General features: G+C 61.8%; 1 protein-coding gene across 1 annotated transcript; it reads left to right on the top strand.

Moving 5' to 3' along the window:
• The first annotated feature begins 3899 nt into the window (after positions 1 to 3899).
• PLCB3 (phospholipase C beta 3) lies at positions 3900 to 19454 on the top strand. Its single transcript, XM_059402728.1, has 31 exons — positions 3900 to 4107; positions 6571 to 6648; positions 6914 to 6982; positions 7071 to 7211; positions 7436 to 7515; positions 7599 to 7652; positions 7742 to 7817; positions 7934 to 8034; positions 8551 to 8717; positions 8810 to 8956; positions 9916 to 10156; positions 10358 to 10442; positions 10526 to 10715; positions 11478 to 11683; positions 12513 to 12609; positions 12691 to 12775; positions 13068 to 13192; positions 13512 to 13666; positions 13756 to 13917; positions 14522 to 14621; positions 14713 to 14817; positions 15034 to 15125; positions 16425 to 16578; positions 16665 to 16700; positions 16790 to 16982; positions 17416 to 17557; positions 17649 to 17725; positions 17841 to 17930; positions 18038 to 18095; positions 18669 to 18755; positions 18842 to 19454. Exons 1-31 carry the CDS (start codon positions 4009 to 4011, stop codon positions 19043 to 19045), a joined length of 3696 nt encoding a protein of 1231 aa, XP_059258711.1. The 5' UTR covers positions 3900 to 4008; the 3' UTR covers positions 19046 to 19454.
• The last annotated feature ends 1786 nt before the right edge of the window (positions 19455 to 21240 follow it).

The raw sequence follows: 21240 nt of genomic DNA, 5'->3' as shown, positions 1-21240 counted from the left end.
CTCCTCACCGCACCCCCCTCCCCGCAACCGCTGTGTGTACAAAGAGTTAACTCAGGAGTAAAGAGCCGGGAAATGGGGGGGCGGTATCCCCGATAATAAAAATGATAATAACAGTTGACCCATAAAAAGCCTTCGTCCGGTCAGTTTCACACAGTTGGCTCCAGCTTGAGACCACCTCATTCGCTCTCCCACAGATCGTTGCCCTGCCGCACCTCTGTCCTTCAGCTCTCACAGGCGCCTTACCTGGCCCACCTTTCCCGACAGAACGTGCATGTCATTTCCGCACCCCGCGAGATCACCCCTATCTCTGCATGGTCTCTCTCCTTCATGGCATCTCTATCTCCCACTTCTAGACTATGTGCTCCGTGGGGCCAAGAGCTGTGTGGCCCTTGTTTACTGCTGGTGCCCAACGTGGAGTGACCGGCTGGGCTTCAGACCCCCGCGTATGGAGCAGATGACCCGATTCTTGCAGAACTCCCAGCGCCGCGGGTGTCAGACTTGTAACTGTTGGCTGAACACGTGATTGGATGAAAGAATGAATGGCTTTCTCTGTGCCTGGCATTTCCTCAGAAGCCTGTGGCCGAGATTCAGTGAGAAAATACGTGGAAGGATCAAAGACAGGACCACAGAGGTCAGCTTGTGAACTGAGCTTGTGAACTCAGCCCCTCTGAGATGCTTCCATGGACGGCAGGCTCGCCCTCCCCAGACCCAGGCTGATTCTCAGCATCTGAGGGCCAGTGAGTGGTTCTGTCCCAGCCTCTCGAAGACACCTTCTCTCTGGATGTCAGAGAAGCCCACTGCAGTAGAAAGGGCTCAGAGAGAGGCTGTGACTGGCCCAGGGTCACACAGCTGGTGCTGCCGTCAAACTCGAAGCCAGAACTTTGAGCTTACCCTGTCGCTGGGAAGAAGAGATGATGAACGCAGAGGGTGAGAATGGTATGTGTTGCAGGAGCGGCAAAGTGGGCTTCTGCCTGCAGGGCCTGGGTTGGGGGCAGGCTCTCAGGGCTCATCCCAGGGCCCGTTGAGCAGGCTCATGCCTCCTCCCTCCCCAGCCCTTCTCCTGGCCTTACCTTCCTGTCCACCCACCTGGGGCAGCCTGTGGAGGGCTGACCCTTGCTCTTGCATATCAGGCAAGACCCATTCTTTTCACCAGGAGCCCCATCCCTGGCCTGGTGAGTCCAAATTCCCTACCACACCCCACCTCACCCACCAGGGCAGGTCTGCACTCTCAACCACAGCATTGCTTCAGGCCTTAGGGGTGCTCATAGTTAAGAGGGGCACCCCTGGGGTTTCTCTGGGCAGGGTGGGGAGGAGCTGGAGATGCTCTTCCTGAAACTCCCTCTCTCCACTTTCTATGCCATTCCCACTGCTCTGGTGCCTGCTCCCTCCCTTCCCAGGGCCACCCCACCCTGAGAACAGGGTGGTCATGCTGGCTTGCAGCCTTGTGGGAGGCTGGGCTGTCCTGCACAGCCCCCTGGAGTGGAAGAACTGGGTTCAGATCCTCGCTCCGCTCAGCACATTACAAGGCCGTGGACCTGTCACTTACCTGCTCTGAACCTCTTCTGGGGGGCTGATTTTACCAATCTCTGGTGTCTGGGGGCCCGAGAGCTCAGTGCTGAGGGCCTACATCCCAGCCCTTGCTCTCCTGCCTAAGCCCTCCTGGGACTGGAGTGTGGGGCGGCCGCAGCTCCTCATCCTGCCAGCCTCAGACTGTGGCCTCCCCAGCCCCACCGGACCTGAGGTTCCAGCCCCCTCTCCACCAGAGTGCTGCCAAGGTTGCTTTCAGCACCTCTCCGGAAGCACAGGCCCTGGAGAGGGAGGGTCCCGTGGGCCAAGACCCGCTCTCTTAATCCCTTAATCGAGGGTAGAGGCGGAAAGGCTGCGTTCTTTCCACCATTATTACAGCTTGCCGAGAAACCCTATTACCATTACCAAGACTGGAAGAAAGTGTCCGAGGAGGAAGGAGCCCTTTAATGGGGGCTACCCTGGCCTCAGGGGACATGGGGTGGAGATGGGGGGTGGTAGGAGGGAGAGGCTCAGGCTCAGGAAACAGGCTCTCATCCTGTTTTCCAAGGAGCTGCTGCCCAGTGTATCTATGAGGCATCCCTGTCCAAGGTCTAGAGCCCCAGCTCTGCCCCAACTAGCCCCAGCACTGGCTAGCAGGCCCCCTGCTTCAGAGCTGACCTGTGCCCTTTCCTCTTTCTCCCTGATGTCCCCCAGTCTGCTCGCACACTCAGGTGTCCAGCTGCCTGCAGCTGGGGGCATCTTGTACCCGTTTTTTTATTTCATGCTCCCACAATCTCCAGTTTCTGGACAAGGTCTGACTGAGGCACAGAAGGGCTAAGTTCTGCTGGTAGACTTGAACCCATGCCTGGGGGAGCAAAGGCCAGCCCTCACCACCCTACATGGTTCTGCCCAATGAGACCTGGTGTTCTCTGGATCTTTGAGCTTATGGCTCTGCTGTTCTTGTGAGAGAGGACTAGGGGATCACACATTCTGTCCCCCTTTCTTTGTCTCAAGGGCAAGGAGTGGAGGCAGGATGAGTCAGCCTTCAAGTCAGAGGGCTAAAATCCTCCTGCAAAGTTGTGTGACCTTGGGCAAGTCTCTTCAACTCTCCTGGCCCCTAGGGGAAATACTTATCCCACCCCACAGGATCTCTGCCAAAGGCAAGGAGATTCCTTAGGTTAGAGTTGGTGTCCAACAAGGTGGAGATTTTGAGGATGGCCAGCGCCAGGCTGGGCTCCCCTTAGGAACCTGAGAGCCTGGGGCCAGGGGGCCTGCAGGGCCCGCTCCTCCTTGGCTGACCCCTCCTCCCCCAGAGCCAGCTCTAGTCTCTTTCTGGGTTTCTAGGTGACTTGGCTGGCCCCTCTGGATGAGTTCTACTTTAAACCTACTGCTGCTAGTGTCTCTGTATTGGGGGGGCTCCCACAGGGGCCCCCAGGCAGGAGCCCCCCCCCCAGCCAAGCCCTGCGGGAGGGGCTGCAGCCCCTACCTATTCCAGTGCCCATGCGCCTTCCCCCCTCCCATCCCTGGAGCACCGATTTCAGGGCACCTGCTGTAGGCCAGAGCCCCTCCTCAACCCTCCCTTGTCCATGGACACCCGCGAGGCTTCTGAACCCTCTGGGCAGACGAGCAGTTGTCTCCTTCGCAGGGTTCATTAGGAAGCCCCACAGGGACAGGGCCCAGGTTGAGTCATGGGGGTCTACAGAACAGGAAGTGGGCTGTTCTAGGGCTCACACGGGAAGACCAGGATGCTTAGGTCCTTAAAGAAGGCAGCAGGCGCCCGGCCTCCCCAGGCTAGGGACGGGGGAGGGGTGCCTGCCGGCAGGAGGCCCATTAGCTGGCTAAGTGCTCCGCGGGAGGGGGGACCGAGCTGCTGCAGGAGGGGGGTGAGGGGAAGTGAGGGCGGGGGTGGTGGGGTGGGAGTGGCTTTTCCTGCACTCAGTTAAGTGCTGCTGGAGTGTGGTGGGGGCAAGGATCTGCGCCCCCCCCTCGCCCATGCCTGGCCCTCCGATAGTACCCTAGCCCCGTCCCTCGGAAACCTAAGCCGGCTGACCCCCTCCCAGTCTTTAGCAGCTCCCTATACACCCACTCCCTCTGGCTGCACCCTAACAACCACTCTGGCCTCAAGCTCTGCCCTCCGACCCCAGGCAAGTCCGGACGAGCAGCCCCGGCGAGCAGCCCCCGCGAAGGGTCGGGGTCCAGGTTATGCCCCTTCCCCATCCCCCCCTCTGGCTGCAGTCGCCGCCCCAGCCGCTAGGGGGAGCCGCCGACCCGGGGCGGGCGGGCCCGACTTGGTGGGAGGGGGCGGTGCCGCTGCGGCCCCGCCCCCGCCCCGCCCCGCCCGGGCCCCGCCGATTCTCTGGTGTGTCCCGGACAGACTGGCGGGCGGGCGGGCGCTGACGCCGCGGGGCCGGAGCGGGCCGCGCGGGAGCGCGCGGAGGGAGCAGCGGCGCCGTCTGTCCTCGTCGGGGCTCCGGGGGTCCCCGACTCGCCCCTAGCCGGGCCATGGCCGGCGCCAGGCCCGGCGTCCACGCGCTGCAGCTGGAGCCGCCCACCGTGGTAGAGACCCTGCGGCGCGGGAGTAAGTTCATCAAATGGGACGAGGTAAGCGCGGGGGGCCCCCCACGTTCCACCCAGTTCCTGGGACTCCCTCGCCCAAGCCCAGTCAGACCCCGGAGACCCCCACCCGAGCCCGGCCCGGCCACGGCGCCCCCCCACCCCGAAGCCACTCTGGCTGTGCTCCGGAAACTTGAGTCCCCAGTCGTGCCCGTAATGAAGACTTTGTCCCCCACTCCCAGCCCCAGTCCATTCAGCTGTGGAAAATTTGGCTTTCCACTCTTTGGCCCGGAGACTTGGAACCCCGATGAATCCCCCCCCCCCCCCCACCTCTTTTCACTCGTCCTTCCCACCCTCCCCGCCTGCCGGTCTAATTCTGATTCCCCCAACCCTGGCCTGGTCCTCAGACCATTGCCTGGCACTGGGCTCTGTCTGGAGGACCCTGACTCCAATCGGGCTCAGCGCACCCCATTCTTCCTAGTGCCCTACCCTGAACATTGTTCTCCATTCATCACTTTTTCAGCCTGTTCTTCCTGCACCCCTTTGCCCTGCTTCAGGAGCCCATCCCAGCTCTCTGCTCAGGAGGGCAGTCAAGTCACCCCCTAGTGGAGTCTTTGCCCCCACAAGTTCCTGGGGAACTTTGCTCTCCATTTCTTAGCATCAGGGACTTTGATCCCCAATAAATCCTTGCCCCCCCCCTTTCTACCTGCCCTGCCCACTGCTGCTTCCCAGATGCCCGGGTCCCCACCTGCGGCTCTCCGACCCATCCTGCGCCCCACCCCCGTTTTCACACCGCCCCCTCCTCTGCCCCTTGGGCCCTCTCCTTCCCCAGGGCCTCCACCGGGCCCGCCTGAACCTCCCCGTTGCTCCTTCCCAGTCAGGCCGGAGGCCTGGAAGACTCTGGGTTCCTTTCCGGCTGGGTGGGGCGGGTAGGCGTGGGAGCTGGGGGGAGGGGCTGGGGGCGTGGCCTGAGGCAGCAGGTGTGCCTTAGAGGGGTGCCTGGGAGCTCCGGGGACCGGGGGAGACCCCTCCCCCCAGTCCTGCGTGCGGGGGGGGGGGGGGGGGGGGGTCTCGTGTGATAAACCGAAAGAAGGAAGTGGGAACTGGGAGAGGGCCCTGGGGGTGGGGTGGGGGTTGCCGACTGGGACTTAGGGCTGAAGAGCAGGGGGCCTGGGCTGTTTTTGAAGGCCAGACACTGGGAGTGTGGCAGAGGAAGGCCCTGGGGTCTGTACTCATAGACCTCCCCTCCCCTCACATTGCTGGGGGACCTGAGCCTCAGGGTTGGGAATCCCAAGGAGGGGCTGAAGGTGGGTGTGAGCACAGTGAGATGGGTTGGCCCAGGCACCCCCAAAGTTCCAAGGCCTCCTGGCCTTTACAAGAAAAGAGATGGGCGGGGCTGGTACGGCCCCCAATTCTCCAGAAACAGAAACCAAGTCTGGAAAGTGGAGACTCATCCCAGTCCCCACTGTGGGGTTGCAGCTAAGGCCAGGAGCTGGGCGCCTAGCAGGGGTCTTGTTTCCTTCCTTCCCAGGCATCTGGATTCTGGAGCCAGACTGCCCTCGAGCAAATCCTAGGGCCTTTCTTGACCTTAAGCAAGCCACGCAGCCTCCCTGTGCCTCAGGCTCCTCAGGCTCCTGATCTGTTCAATGGGAAGAACAGTAGCACTTACTGTGTACTTCGGGAGATTGTTAGGAGGGCTAAGTGAGCTCCTAGAGGGCCGCTGACCCTGATGACCCCCCCACCCCCCGCCTTGGCTGCTGGTCCTGAGTCACACAGGGGTGGCCCTGGGAGTGTGCCAGAGACCAGATCCTCCTCAGAAAATAGGGCTGGCATATTCTTCCCTGTCCTCCTGCCAGCCGCAAGGCTGTTGGAGAGAAGACAGAATTCGCTGTCCAGTCCCAAGGGCAGGGCGCATCCCCTTCTGGGGGGATTTAGTCTGTATTCTGTAAGACAGGGTGAGGCAGAAGACTGAGGCTCCTGTCGGGTGCAGGGCATGGGGGGGGGGGTGTCATGGGCTTTGAGGCCGATGTCAGGGCTGACTGGTTGTCATGAGGCCCTGAGGGACACAAGACGTGTAGAAGTCAGACTTCCAAACCATCTGCTTTCATCCCATAAATATTCTCAAGGGGGCTTCAGGGTGCTCCGACTCTGGGGAGGCCTCCCCAAGAAGGTGGGTCAGATTTCATGGGTCGAGAAGGAAGGAAAGAAAGGCTGTCCTAGCAAAGGAACAAAAATGTAAGAGCTGGAGGAGGGGAAAGGTAGTGGTTCCTGTGACTGAACCTTAGGGTCAGAGACAGGTGAGGCCGGGAGGGGCCTTGGGACCCCTGATGCTATGCCAGGGACAATTGTGTAAGCTTCATCCTGAGGACCCTAGGGGAACCTGTGGGCTGGATGAGGCTTCATCGCGACTCACCGGCAGAAGCACTGAGTGGATGGCCTGAGGGAGCCCAGGGCCCAAGCCCGAGCCCCAGCCCTCACTCACTGACCCCTGCCCTTCCATCCCGTCCCCAGGAGGCCTCCAGTCGGAACCTGGTAACCCTGCGTGTGGACTCCAATGGCTTCTTTCTGTATTGGACCGGACCCAACATGGTGAGGGGGGCCGCGGCGGTACTGCCTGCTTAGGTCTAGGACCCCTGGCCCAGACCCCCCCCCCCCCACCACCCACCCAGGAGGGTGGGGCCCAGCTGCCGGCTGACCTCTCCCACGGCTCCCTGGACAGGAAGTGCTCCGGGCGGGGGCTGAGGCTGGGGCTGCAGCAGGGGGTGGCCACTCCCTGGCTTGGGTGGAGATCTTGGGGGCCCCTGGCTCTTGCCCCATAGCCTTTCAGACCCAACCTGGCATCTGGTTTCCCCAGGAGGTGGACACACTGGACATCAGTTCCATCAGGGACACGCGGACGGGTCGCTACGCCCGCCTGCCCAAGGTAAGTGGTGGGGGCCCTGAACTAAGAAAGGGAGTGAGGCCTTGGGGCTGGGAATACCCCTCTTTACCCTTGGCTTTCGACTACTCAGGACCCCAAGATCCGGGAGGTGCTGGGCTTTGGGGGCCCTGATGCCCGGCTGGAGGAGAAGTTGATGACGGTGGTAGCTGGGCCAGACCCGGTGAATACGACGTTCTTGAACTTCATGGCCGTGCAGGATGACACAGCCAAGGTGGGCTGGGGCCCAAGGGTCAGCCCCAGGGGAGCCACCACCACTTAGCGTATGTCGCGCGGGAGCCTGTTCTCTGCCCCTGTTTCTAATCATCCTCTGACAAAGCAGTATTTAAGCCACATTCTGTGGCTCGTGCCTGATTCTGGGTGTCGGCTGGGGCTGGGCCCACCCCTCTGTTCCCAGATCACCCCCTCCCACCCTCACTCCGTCTCCTGACCCCTCAGGTCTGGACCGAGGAGCTGTTTAAGCTGGCTATGAACATCCTGGCTCAGAACGCCTCCCGGAACACGTTCCTGCGAAAAGCGTGAGTCGTGGGCCTGGCCGCAGGGTGGCGAGGACTCAGGTGACCACGGCTGGCGTGTGACCCTGAGGCCTCTGCCTCCCCAGATACACAAAGCTGAAGCTGCAGGTGAACCAGGACGGACGGATTCCGGTGAAGAAGTGAGTACCCCTGGCCCTCAGTACCTTCTCTCCTGTCCCCATCTGGGTGATCTTCGCCCCCGTGACTCTGACTCCTCTCACCTGCCCAGTATCCTGAAGATGTTTTCAGCAGATAAGAAGCGGGTAGAGACTGCACTGGAATCCTGTGGCCTCAATTTCAACCGGGTGAGGAGGCCGAAGCAACATAGGGAGAGTGGGGTGGATGGGTGCCCGGTCTTTGGGGGCCAGCTGCCCTGGGTTCTCACCCCACACTTCTGGGCTCCCCCCAACCCCCACCCCAGAGTGAGTCCATCCGGCCCGACGAGTTTTCCTTGGAGATCTTCGAGCGGTTCCTGAATAAGTTGTGTCTGCGGCCAGACATTGACAAGATCCTGCTGGAGATGTGAGCAGGGCTGGGCCCCCCTCCGAGCCCCCAGTGCTCTGTGTGTGGCCTCTGCTGGCATTCCTTCCAGCACAGTGAGGGGAAGCAGAACTTCCGGGGGTCCCGTGGGGGCCGGGGCTGGGGCGGTGCTGTGAACTGCTCTGTGCTGACCCTTTGCATCACCCTACGCCGGGGTGGGGGGACCAAGCAGCTTTGATGAGCTGTGGGACTTGCCTGAGCTCATAGAGCAAGTGGCTGCTGGAGCCGAGGTTGGGTCCAGCGTCCGGAAGCAGTCCTGGCAGGCCAAACCCTTGGTGGCTTCCGAAGCCCTTGCTAATGGCAATGCCAGCACCTCCGGGTTAGGAAAGTGGGTGGATGGGAAAACTGAGTACCAGAGTGGGCAGCCGTTTGCCCAAGTCCCAGTCAGCAGGTGCAAGAGCCGACCCCAACCTCCCAACTCCTGCTCCGAGGGCAAGGGCATGGTACAGGGAATGGGGACGGTCCAGCCTGACCCTGTCAGCCTCCTGCCCTGTCTAGAGGCGCCAAGGGCAAGCCTTACCTGACGCTGGAGCAGCTCATGGACTTCATCAACCAGAAGCAACGGGACCCGAGGCTCAACGAGGTGCTGTACCCACCCCTGCGGCCGTCCCAGGCCCGGCTGCTCATCGAGAAGTATGAGCCCAACCAGCAGTTCCTAGAGCGAGGTGAGTCCATGAGGAGCCCATCGGAGGGGCAGGGTTTGGGGGGGCATCAGGAGGCGCCCTGGCTGAGCCTGCTGACCCCACCCATCCCCCAGACCAGATGTCCATGGAGGGCTTCAGCCGCTACCTGGGCGGTGAGGAGAACGGCATCCTGCCCCTGGAGGCCCTGGATCTCAGTGCGGACATGACCCAGCCGCTGAGCGCCTACTTCATCAACTCCTCACACAACACCTATCTCACAGGTGAACGAGCCCCCCACTGTGGGCAGCTGGGGCGGTGGCCTCTGTGCCCTCTGCCCACGGCCCCTCCTGTGGCCTCCCTCCTTTTCGGGGTGGCCGGTGCTGGGGAAGCAGGCCGGGAACAGGCAGCCCACCCTGGGGGGGGACCTTGGCTTCTCTGCATGGACGCCTCTCCTGGGTGGTCTGGAAGGCTTCCGTGGGGAAGGGCTGAGGCCTGCACCTGTCGCCTGTAAAGGAGCACTGAAGGCCGGGAGCAGGACACTCCTGGGTGCTCTTCAGCTGGGAAGGAGGCCGGAGGCAGGGCGGGTGCTGGGGCAAGTAGAAGTGAGAAGGAGTGAGAAAAGGAGGCAGGGCTAGACCACAGGGCACGGAAGGAATTTGGATTGATCCTAAGTGGGCGGGAAAGGCTTTCTGGAGGGTGTCAATCAGGGGAGGTCACGAGACCTGGTATGTTTTGGGAAGCGTGACAAGCCAGGTGCTCCCCGGAGATGGGATGGGAGGCAGGGAGGGGCCCCAGGCAGAAGGTAATAGAGGCCATCCGTGGGTGGAAGGAGAGGGAAGTGGGGGGCCGTGGGGGCGTTGGGCACGACTCCCCGCTTTAGGTCAGTAGCTGGAGGCGGGGGTGGCGGGTGTTTATCCACAAGAGGGTGAGTCCTGGAGGAAGAACCCATCAGCAGCCAGTGCTGCTCGATGCTGACTCTGCCCGGCTTGGACGTGAGCCAAGGGCTGGGTGGCAGGACACAGGCCCTGCCCTGGGGGATTTCGGGAGAGATGGCGCTGGTTCCACAGCAAATTAAGGAGCCATCAAGGGCTGGCCAGACGGCGTGCCAGGGCCGGGCTGGGCTGCCACTGGGGCCTCCGCGTCTCCAGCGGGGCTGGGGCAGCGCAGGCCGGGGGAGGGGTGGTGGTGAGTGGGTGAGGAGACCGCGGGCCAGGCGGTGCTGACCGGGCGTCGACGCCAGCGGGGCAGCTGGCCGGGACCTCGTCGGTGGAGATGTACCGGCAGGCGCTGCTGTGGGGCTGCCGCTGCGTGGAGCTGGACGTGTGGAAAGGCCGGCCGCCCGAGGAGGAGCCCTTCATCACCCATGGCTTCACCATGACCACGGAGGTGCCGCTGCGGGACGTGCTCGAGGCCATCGCGGAGACTGCCTTCAAGACCTCGCCTTACCCTGTCATCCTCTCTTTTGAGAACCACGTGGACTCGTGAGTGGGCCCCTGACCTGAGGACCACCGCCCCCCACCACCCCCATCGGTCCAGAGGCAGCCATTCTGCCATGGCACTGTTCCTGTGACCTCTGACCTGAGGATCTTTGTCTACCCTGGGGACGTCAGCTTCGCACGCCACCACCCCCCCCCTCCCCCCGCTGTCCCCGGAACCTCTGACCTTTAACCTTGGCCCCGCAGGGCAAAGCAACAGGCCAAGATGGCCGAGTACTGCCGGTCCATCTTTGGGGACGCACTGCTCATCGACCCACTGGACAAGTACCCGGTAGGAGGGCTTGGAGCTGTGGCAGGGCATGGGGTGGGTGGTGAGGACTCCCTGGCGGGCCCTGACCTGTCTGTGCCCACCAGCTGGCCCCAGGCGTCCCCCTGCCCAGCCCGCAGGATCTGATGGGCCGCATCCTGGTGAAGAACAAGAAGCGACACCAGCCCAGCACCGGTGTCCCCAACAGCTCTGTGCGCAAGCGGCCCCTGGAACAGAGCAACTCGGCCCTGAGCGAGAGCTCGGCCGCCACCACTGAGCCCTCCTCCCCTCAGCTCGGTACAGCCCTGGGCCCAGCCTTTGCCGACCCTGAGCTCTCGCCTCACTGAGCCCCACTTCCCTGGCGGTCCTCCTCCTGCTCCCAGCCTGTCCTTCCTTCTCACTAAGCCTCTCAGGCTTAGTGACCTCTGACTCCTGACCCCAGGCCCTGACCTCCCCAGACTATAGCCTGACTGGATTGGGTTCCATCGAGTTCCTGACCCATCAGTCTCAGCCTCCCCCCGCCTCACACAGCCCTCCTCTCAGCCGCAGTATAACTCTGAATTCTGACTTCTGGCCTCAGTGAACCACATCCTCATGCTTCGGCTCTGACCCTTTTCCTGTGACCCCTCTGAGTCTGTTCACCCAGCCGGGGATACTTTGAGCTAACCCTTGAGCTCTTACTTTGTTAAGGTCGTTTGTACTACCCACCCCTGACCGCTCGCCTCACTAAGCCTCCTCACTGGGTCTGGCTCTGATTGACACCTGACTCAGAACCCCACTGTGTCATCCTTCGCCCCCACTGCCAAGGCAGTTGTACCCCAGTTCCTGGTTTCTCACCCCTCTGAGCTGCCCCACCTGCCTCTCTAATGGACAGAACTCTAACCTTGACCTTTGACCCATGACCCCTGTGCACTACTACTGGGTTGAATACCATCCAACTCCTGACCTCTGCTCTCTCCCTCCTTGACCCTGACTTCCCCACTGAGTCACCTCCACAACCCCTTCTGACTCCCAAGTGTCTGTGTTCGTCCTGACTCCCTGTGGCCCTATCCTCTGCAGGGTCCCCCAGCTCTGACAGCTGCCCAGGCCTGAGCAACGGGGAAGAAGTGGCCCTGGAGAAGCCCAGCCTGGAGCCTCGCAAGTCTCTGGGCGAGGACGGGCTACAGCGGGGCACTGATGCTCTTGGATCTGCAGACCGTGAGGATGAGGAGGAGGATGAGGAAGAAGAGGAACAGACAGATCCTAAAAAGCCAACCACAGATGAGGTCAGCCCTGGAGGTGGGAAGAGGCAGAGGGAGCCTGGATTAAGGACCCAGGCATTTGCTGAGCCCCTGTCTGGCCACGGTCCGGTGTTAGCCCTGCTGTTCTGGAGTCCATGGTGGGGAGGGTGTGTAGAGGGGGGAGAAGGGGTCTTAGGTAAACAGGCATGGGAGCAGGTGAAATTGTGCTCACGACTAGGCTGGGGAGAGGCGAGTTAAGCGGTAGCATTGTGGGGAAAGAAGAGAAGAATGACCTGGGCAGGGAAATGGGGCGATTGGACCTAAGGAAGAGGGATACCATGTGCAAAGGCCCTGTGGCAGGACGGGAGAGTACAGGAAGTGGCCACATAAGACAAGGGAGTGTGGAGTTCTGAGGAATGGAGGTGATAGAAAAGGTGGGTCCATGAGGTCAGATTTGGTAGGGGCCCAGAGTGAGGAAGGGTGCGGGCAGAGGTGGCCAAGTTCGGTATTGCAAGTGTTGGGTTCGGGGCTCTTGGTGGGCCACAGAAGGGACATGGCAGCATAGTGGCTGAAAATAATGGTTCATCCACATGGGAATCATTGAGTCCTGGGGCTGGATGAGGACTGTCAGCTTCCAAAGATCAGGGAGGCAGGAGGCAAAGGAGGAAGGTGGGGGCCAGGGCAAGGTCCCAGAGGGATTGGGACCAGGACTGATAAGCCAGAAGGGGCTGGGGCCCTTGCTGAGAGCCACTGGGTAGCGTGATTGCAGAGGTGGGTGGAGAGTCAGCCCCTCCTTCCTGACGGGGCAGGTGAGGGAACTTCTGGCTGAGGGATGGGTGCGTGGCACTGCTGACCCTTCGTTTGGGGGCCACAGGGCACTGCCAGCAGTGAGGTCAATGCCACCGAGGAAATGTCCACACTCGTCAACTACATCGAGCCTGTCAAGTTCAAGTCCTTTGAGGCTGCTCGAAGTGAGTGGGTTAGGAGACGGTGGGAATAGGAGCCAGCCCAGCCTTGCCAGGCCTGATCGCCCCCCACTCCTCACCCCTCAGAAAGGAACAAATGCTTCGAGATGTCATCCTTCGTGGAGACCAAGGCCATGGAGCAACTGACCAAGAGCCCCATGGAGTTTGTGGAGTATCCTTCCACATTGCCAGGGCAGGCTAACCAGGGTGGGGTGCTCAGACGCCGGCTCAGATGTTTTGACCCACTGACGCCACCCACACAGGGTCCTGACCCTCGAGCACCCTGGTCTGGGTTTGGGGCTAGCCTCGGAAACTGCTCGGGGGCGAGGCAGAGAGGCAGGGGGCCAGAGGGGCAGCTAGAGCCAAGGCCGGGCAGTGGCTTCACAGGAGCTGAGCACAGGCCTGGCGTGCCAGCCAGGAGGCGGGGGCCAGTACACGGCATGGCCCCTGACCGCCAACCTCAGATACAACAAGCAGCAGCTCAGCCGCATCTACCCCAAGGGCACCCGCGTGGACTCATCCAACTATATGCCCCAGCTCTTCTGGAATGTCGGCTGCCAGCTTGTCGCGCTCAACTTCCAGACCCTGGGTGAGCACTAGCCCGCCTCGACCCCCTGGCCTCTGACCTCACTGACTTCTGCTCAGGGATCCTGCTCTCATTGTCTTGTAGGGTCCTCTGGCTCTATAGTGCTAGATCTCTACTCCGAACCAAGACCTCTGCAAACCCCACCTCCTGACCTTGGCTGGTCCTAGACCTTAGCCCCTGTCTGATCTTTCCAGAGTCTGGAGCCCTGATCCCATTTGATCAGACCCTAGACTCCCTGATCATCCCGCTGCGCTCAGCTGTCCTTCCTGCCTCCTCATCCCATGGGCCTTGGTGGCCCTTGGCCTCCCCCTGTCACCCCCAGACGTGGCGATGCAGCTAAACGCAGGCGTGTTCGAGTACAACGGGCGCAGCGGCTACCTGCTCAAGCCCGAGTTCATGCGGCGGCCAGACAAGTCCTTCGATCCCTTCACCGAAGTCATCGTGGACGGCATCGTGGCCAATGCCTTGCGGGTCAAGGTGGGGCCAGGGAGCCAGGGATGGCTCTGGCGGGGTGTCCTTGGGGTGGGCCTCTTAGCAGGGACCTCACTCTCCTGCCCCCCCACCAGGTGATCTCGGGGCAGTTCCTGTCAGACAGGAAGGTGGGCATCTATGTGGAAGTGGACATGTTCGGCCTCCCCGTGGATACGCGGCGCAAATACCGCACTCGGACTTCTCAGGGGAATTCCTTCAATCCCGTATGGGACGAGGAGCCCTTTGACTTCCCCAAGGTGAGCCTGCTGCCTGTGCCCACTCTGCCAGGCTCTCTTGGCAGGGGGAGCCGCAAACAGGCACGTGGTAATAGCAGGGATCAGAAGGCAGGGGTGCCGAGGGACCCCAAGCCTGGGCCTGTCCCCTCTAGGCCCCAGGTAGGCCCTGTGTGTGCCAGGGTCAGGCTCAGGCTCCTTGCCCTCTGTAGGCTTTGAGAAGAGGACAGGAAGGGGAGACAGCAGGAGGGCCTCCGTGAGGCATGGGTGCAGCTGCCCTGTCTCCCGGGCAGGAGGGACCGATCTGGGCTCACAGACACAAGCTCACACAGGCTCATCCCTGCCCCGTGGAAGGGTTGGGATCCTCTGTGGCCTGTGGGAGTGGGTGTGGTCTCAGGCCAGGACCCAGGACTCCCAGTCCAGGTCCAAGGCCCAGAGCTGTCCCATCAGAGTGGTGCCTGGAGGGGTCTGCCCGCTGAGTGGCACGGCTGACGGATGGTCAGTCGCTGGGTCAGTGGTCTGAGGGTCTGCTCGGGGTGTTGGTCTCAGTCGCGGTGGTGCGCTGTGGCTCAGTGGGCATAGCAGCCACGGGTCAACTACAAGGCTTGGTGGCGCTCTGGGTCCTCAGGTGGTGCTGCCCACGCTGGCTTCCCTGCGCATCGCGGCCTTTGAGGAGGGCGGCAAGTTTGTGGGGCATCGAATCCTGCCCGTCTCGGCCATCCGCTCAGGTGAGGCCATCCGGGCTCCGGGAAGCATGGAGGCGGTGTGGGCGGGGTGCGGTTAGCGGGGCCTGGCCACCTCACTGTCCCACCCTCGTAGGGTACCACTACATCTGTCTGCGGAACGAGGCCAACCAGCCGCTCTGCCTGCCGGCCCTGCTCATTTACACTGAAGCCTCTGACTACATTCCTGACGACCACCAGGGTAAGCTGGAGCTGGGGGACCTAGGGGGACACAGGCCAGGCAGGGGCCAGGGCGCCAACACGGTCTGCTGGTGGCTGAGCCAGATGGCCCCCATCAAGGGGGCGCTAAACAGGCCTGACAGCAGGTTCTGGGGTCCTTGCGCGGAACCCGAACAGCGGGGAAGGCGTGGCCTCAGGGAGCATGTCTCTAAAAGCCTGCCCTCTGCCCCGCACCCAGACTACGCGGAGGCCCTTATCAACCCCATCAAGCATGTCAGCCTGATGGACCAGAGGGCCAAGCAGCTGGCTGCCCTCATTGGGGAGAGCGAGGTAAGCCAAGGCAGGTCAGGGATGGGTGGGAGGCAGCAGGCTCAGGCTGACCTGGACCCTGGAGACTGCTGTTGGGGGAGCGGTGGTGGTGTGGTGGCGGGGCGTGTGGCAGGGGGCTGGGTGGGGAACGCAGTGCGGGCTGATCTCTGGGGCTAGTCCTGGCGAAGCAGCCTGTAGCCTTCCCCACTCTGTTGAGCCCACCCAAGCCCCAGCTGGTGCCTGGTCCCTCTCTCCAAGTAGGGCTGGATTCTGTTCACTGCCTTACTGTGGATGCCAGCCTGAGGCATTTACCCACAGCCTCTGTCTGGAGGGCTGATTCTCCTTTCTGGCTTCTCTCATCCAGACCAGATCATAAAGCCAAGTGAATGCTGAGTTCCAGATCTCTGCCTGGCCGGGTGGGAGCCCTTTTCACGCCCTCAGCTCATAGAACGCCCCCTTCCCCTACCACCCGAGTTTGGTCCTGCCACCCCAGTGTAGGCATGGGAATGCCCAGGCTCTCCAGCTGGGCCTCCAGCCCTCGACTCTGCCTCCGACAGCGGCATGGGACAGGGCTTCTGGCTTCTCTGACTCAGTGGGCTCAGCAGCCCTGGGTTACTGTCCACACATTAAGGAGGTGGGAACTACCCTTTTCGCCTGTGAGAGGCCTTCAGGACAGACCTGGGCTGGCATTCCTCCAGCAGCAGGGTCAGAGTTGAAGTGTCGAGTTCAGCTGCTTCACCAAAGCCATTGGAAGCCACAGAAGCTTTTAAAACCTGGGGTCCTGGGAGACAGGAGCTGGGCAGCGGTGTCTGCGTGGAGGGGTCGGGAGCAGAGGCTCACCCGCACGTCCAGACCCGGTCCCACGGGGCCTGTGGCCGGCAGAGAGAGGCTGCTTGGAGCTGTTAGCGGGAGAGGCTGGTGCCCACTCTGCGGTCACTTCCTTTGCTGATTTAATCAGGAGCCAAGCAACGAGGAAGATGAGCAGCTGTGGGCAAGGGTGGAGGGGGACTTGGAGAGAGGAGGAAATTTGGGGTGGGGCCAAGGCTTTCCTGAACAATCTGGAAGTTCCTGACCACACGCAACAGGGCCTGGCATCCTAGAGACATGATCTCTCATTACCTTTCCCACACCCTGGGAAAAGGGGTTTCGATACGTTTATTGGAGACCTCTTATTTCTCTCGTAGGTGTTTCAATGGCCCCACGTTGATAGATGGGGAGCCCAGGCCAGACCGGCTGAGGGAAGCCAACCAGAGGCACTGGGGAGCCCTGGGAGGTTAGGACAGCATTTCTGGAAAGAGCCTTCTGCTTTCTCCCTGTCAGGCTCAGGCCAGCCCAGAGACCTGCCAAGAGACTCCGTCTCAGCAGCTGGGGTCCCAGCTGACCCCAAACCCCACACCCAGCCCACTGGACACTTCCCCGCGCCGGGCCCCAGGCCCGGCCACGTCCTCTAGCAGCACCTCCCTCAGCAGCCCAGGTAAGGGGCGGCCTGGGCCTTGGGGGTAGCCCCGCCGTGCTCCCGCCCTGCCCCCCCCTCCTCACAGCCCCGCCTCCTCTCTGCAGGCCAGCGGGATGACCTCATCGCCAGCCTCCTTTCAGGTGCGGGGCAGGCCTGTGCGGGAGGGGAGTGGGGCGCTCCCGGGGGGCCCGCCAGCCCCCGCCCAGCCCACCCGTGCTCTGTTGCTCAGAGGTGGCCCCGGCCTCGCTGGACGAGCTCCGAGGCCACAAGGTGCTGGTGAAGCTCCGGGGCCGGCAGGAGCGAGAGCTTCGAGAGCTGCACAAGAAGCACCAGCGCAAGGCCGTTGCCCTCACGCGCCGGCTGCTCAGCGGCCTGGCCCAGGCCCGGACGGAGGGCAGGTGCCGCCCACGGCCGGGTGTCCCGTGAGTGTCCGGTGTGCCCTGGTGTGACTACGAGGGTGTGTGTGCATGTGGGGTTTTCACTCGGCGGGGTGGGGGGGGCATGGTGGGATGGCCGAGGGCTGCCCCTTGACCCCCCGCAAGGAGTCAAGGTGTGGTGCCAGGGAGATCGAGGAGCCATCCCACGTGGGTCCCCCCCGCTCCTGCCAGGGAGCCAGGCCTCTGCTGGAGTCTCCCATGAACAGCCTCTCTTTCCAGAAGCTGTTGCCCTACAGGCTCCCACATTTGCATGGGGCTAATGGACTTGTCGGTGGCATCACAGACCCTGCCCCCCCCCCCCCCCCCGCCCCGGCTGGTGTCTGCCGTTGCCTGTTGGGATCTGCCCTGCCCGCTGCTACCCTCCCAGCCCAAGTCCATGTGACAACCTGAGGATCACCCAGTCGGGTTCTTCCTACAGAGGTGGGGAGAACGAGGAGGAGGAGGAGGAAGAGGCGAAGCAGTATCAGGAATTCCAGAAGAGACAGGTGCAGAGTCTCCTGGAGCTGAGGGAGGCCCAGGCCGATACTGAGGCTGAGCGGCGGCTGGAGCACCTGAGACAGGTGAGGTGGGCCGGTGGCCACGGGGGACGGCCCGCCTCCTGGACACACCTGGCGTCAGCCTGGGTTACCCGTTGGCCGCCTGTGTCCGCAGGCTCAGCTGCGGCTCAGGGAGATTGTCCTGGAGGCTCACACAACTCAGATCAAGAGGCTGAAGGAGGTGAACGAGAGGTGAAGGCCGAAGATCTTGTCGGGGTGGGGTGGGGCCTCCCTTGTTCTCAGAGAGCAGAGGAGACCCCCGGACCTGCTGTTGATCCTTTCTCCGCCCCCCGCCCTGCTCTTCCAGGGAGAAGAAGGAACTGCAGAAGATTCTAGACAGGAAGCGTCATAACAGTATCTCAGAGGCCAAGACAAGGGAGAAACATAAGAAGGAGGCGTAAGGGCCCTGGGGCCAGGAGCCGCTGGGGGGCTGGCAGCTGCTGGGGGCTGGGCAGGCAGGGCTGGGGGCCGGGCACCAAGCCCCCTCTACATCGCTCCCTGCAGGGAACTGACAGAGATTAACCGCCGGCACATCACCGAGTCGGTCAACTCTATCCGTCGGGTGAGTGAGGCTCGGGTCCCACCTTGGCCCCAGCCCACCCCTCTCTTCCTGAAGCTTGTGTCCTGGGGCTCCTGGGTGGTGCAGTTGGTTAGGCGGCTGCGTTCCGCTTGGGTCATGATCCCCAGGGCCTGGGATCGGGCCCTGCGTCCGGCTCTGCTAGATGGGCAGCCAGCTTCTCCCTCTACTGCTTGTGCTGTCTCGCACACGGGCTTGCTATCTCTCTCTCTAAATAAATAAAATCTTAAAAAATCTTAAAATAAAATCTTAAAAAAAATCTTAAAAAAAAAAAAGGAAAGAACAAACTTGTCTCCTTAGTGCCTGACCTATGGCTACATTGCCCTAGAGGGACTTCTAGAACCTTTTCCTCGGGCTCTGTCTTGCCCCAATACATCCAGAGCCAACTGTCTGCAAAGGTGTCCCACGGCTTTGGAGTCTTTGGGTCTGGAACCTTTGCTATAAGGGTCACCTCAGAACCCCGGCCCCCCAGCCCTGGGATCCTGTACCTGCCTGACCCTTGCCCCTCCCTTAGAGACCCTTGGTTGAGCCCAGCCCTCATCCCTACTCCCCCTGCAGCTGGAGGAGGCCCAGAAGCAGCGGCACGAGCGCCTTGTGGCTGGGCAGCAGCAGGTCCTACAGCAGCTGGCAGAGGAGGAGCCCAAGGTGAGGCCTGCGGGGGGCGGGGGGGCGGGCACCCAGAGTGCCGGGGGGGACGGGGCCCCGCCTGTGTGACACCCCTCCTCCCTCAGCTGCTAGCCCAGCTGGCCCAGGAGTGCCAGGAACAGCGGGCAAGGCTGCCCCAGGAGATCCGCCGGAGCCTGCTGGGCGAGACGCCGGAGGGGCTGGAGGACGGGCATCTGGTGGCCTGTGCCAGTAACGGTCACGCACCTGGAAGCAGTGGGCACCTGTCCGGCGCTGACTCGGAGAGCCAAGAGGAGAATACGAAGCTCTGAACTGGACGAGCTCGAGAGGTGGCCGCAGGAGGGGTGCTGGGAGGGCAGGAAGCTAAGACACTAATGCCTTTTTTTTTTTTTTTAACTTTCTATCTTTAGAAATTTTATTTTTTTAAACTGGGGCGAGCACCCCACACTAACTCCCTTCTTTCACCCTCCTGGAGCCCCATTAGTCCCCAGCCCCTCCTTCCTGCCTTCAGTCCTAAGGAGGGTGCTGGGTCACTGGGCCACCCGGGTTTTGCCCTCCCATGATACCCACGCCCCAGAGTGGGAGCTGACTCCCTCACTTCCCCGGGGAACACTGGCAGAGACTTTGAGCTCTGGGAAGTAGGGGGTCATATGCTTTCTCTATTCTTTGGGAATCTTTTTTTTTTTTTTTTTTTACATGAATAAAAGTGGATTTCAGGGACCCTGTGTGCCATGTGGTTTGGGGTGGGGGAAGTTCTGGAGAGGACCCTGGGCCCTGGGCCTGGCTCTGCTGTTCTTCTGGGGGCTTTGGTTTCCTCATCTATAAAATGGGCTGGTGGGCATTGTGGGGTTGAGGTTAGGCCCCCAGCGGAGGGTTGCTAGCTTTCAACCTTGAGACCTCCTTGCTTGGGTCCTTGCAGATTCTCCCAGTGACCTGACATCCAGTGGCCTCCCCCAGGCTTTCCTGCCTTTATGGCCTCTGTCCCTGACCCATTGCTTCTTCCCCCCCCCCCCCCCCCCCCCCCCGCCAACCTCCACTTACATTACTTTTCTCCCCTCCTGGGCTCTTCTAGTCCTCCCTTCACAGAGGCTCAGGCCTCTGCTTCAGGAAGCCTTCCCTGCCCCCCCTTCCTGTGGCCTGATAATGACCCAAGCGCCCAGCATCTTCCGCCGAGGCTGCTCTGGGCCCCTCGCAGGCAGTTGACTCTAATTGGGGATGGACCTGGTCTGCTCAGAACTTGCCCGGGCTCACAGTGATACATATGGGGGGCCCTGGTGGTGACCCTTGGGAGGAGGGGAGCTGGCCATCACAGATGCTCACAGGGACTGGGAGACCCAGCATCCCCCTCATCCCTGTGAGGTAGATGTTACGCCTGTTTTACAGATGAGGTTAACTGAGGCCCAGAGCAGAAGTCACAGGTGCCAGGCCACAGCTAAGTCAGGATGTCCTGACCCAGAGGCAAGGCGGGCCTGGACCCTCTGTGGCAGACTGTCTTGGCCTTGGGACAGCCTGCGTGGAGTGGTACAGACCCTGCTGTGAGGGTGCGGCTAGGTTCTACTGCAGGCTCAGGAGCTCAGGCTGGCACTTCTTCAAGGCCTCTCCCTGCTTCCTGGCGCTTCGCTTCCCGGCCTCACAGCCTCCCTCCTCCAGAGGAAGGCAGCCTCTTATCTGGGCTTATCTCCTGCCAATTGAGTGTTTTCTTTCTTTGTTTTTGCTGCAGCCTCAGGCAAACAGACAGGGTGGGGAGGTGATAGAGAAAGGGCCAGCCCTGCTCTGGGCTGGGGGCCTCTCCCCTTTGCCCTGTTCCCTCAGGGTTAATACCACGGCCCAAACCCTCCTTGCTTCTGTGGTCAGGCCTGGTCTTGTCTCCAAACTGGCCTACTCTATTCTGTGGCCAGGCCACTCAGCCACCAAGGCTTCTCTTCCTAATTTGGCTGGCCGCCACCTGTAGAAACACTCCATGTCAGTCCCTGGGTCCTCAAAGTCCAAGCTCAACTCCAAACTTCCTGGGATGACATTCCAGCCCCCTCAGAATCCTGGCCTCTGCTGCTCCCCCCTCCCATCCTTCCATGGGTCCACTCTTTACAGGGTTCCCTCTTCCATATCGCTCAATTCCCAGGGCTAACTCACCTCCTCCCTGAAGCCCTCCCGGACTTTGCCTTGCGGGAGGGAGCCGCCCTCACCCCGGTTCTGAGTCCCTATTACAGCACTCAGCTGGCGGTAACTCCACTCTGAGAGCCTGGTACTCCCCCTGCCAGGAAGCTTGAGGAGCTGTGGCGTAATTCAGCTCTGTACACCCTGTACCAAGCGCTAGCTGGTCTATAGGGGGCGCCAGTAAATCTTCCTGGAATTGAGCTCCGAGCTCCGCTCCCAAGCCCTGGTGAAGCTCCAGTTCTCCTGTGACCAGTCCGGTCACAACCCTGGGCCCAACCTTCCGTTGCCCCCCTCCCCCGCTCTGAGCGTCCCTGCCAGTTCCCTGAGCAGAGCTGGCCCCAGGCCGGCCACA

The sequence above is a fragment of the Mustela nigripes genome, chromosome 1, assembly GCF_022355385.1.
Source record: "Mustela nigripes isolate SB6536 chromosome 1, MUSNIG.SB6536, whole genome shotgun sequence".
Taxonomy (NCBI): Eukaryota; Metazoa; Chordata; class Mammalia; order Carnivora; family Mustelidae; genus Mustela; species Mustela nigripes.
The sequence above is the reverse complement of the archived record's forward strand: the minus strand, read 5'-3'. Positions and strand labels throughout refer to the sequence as shown.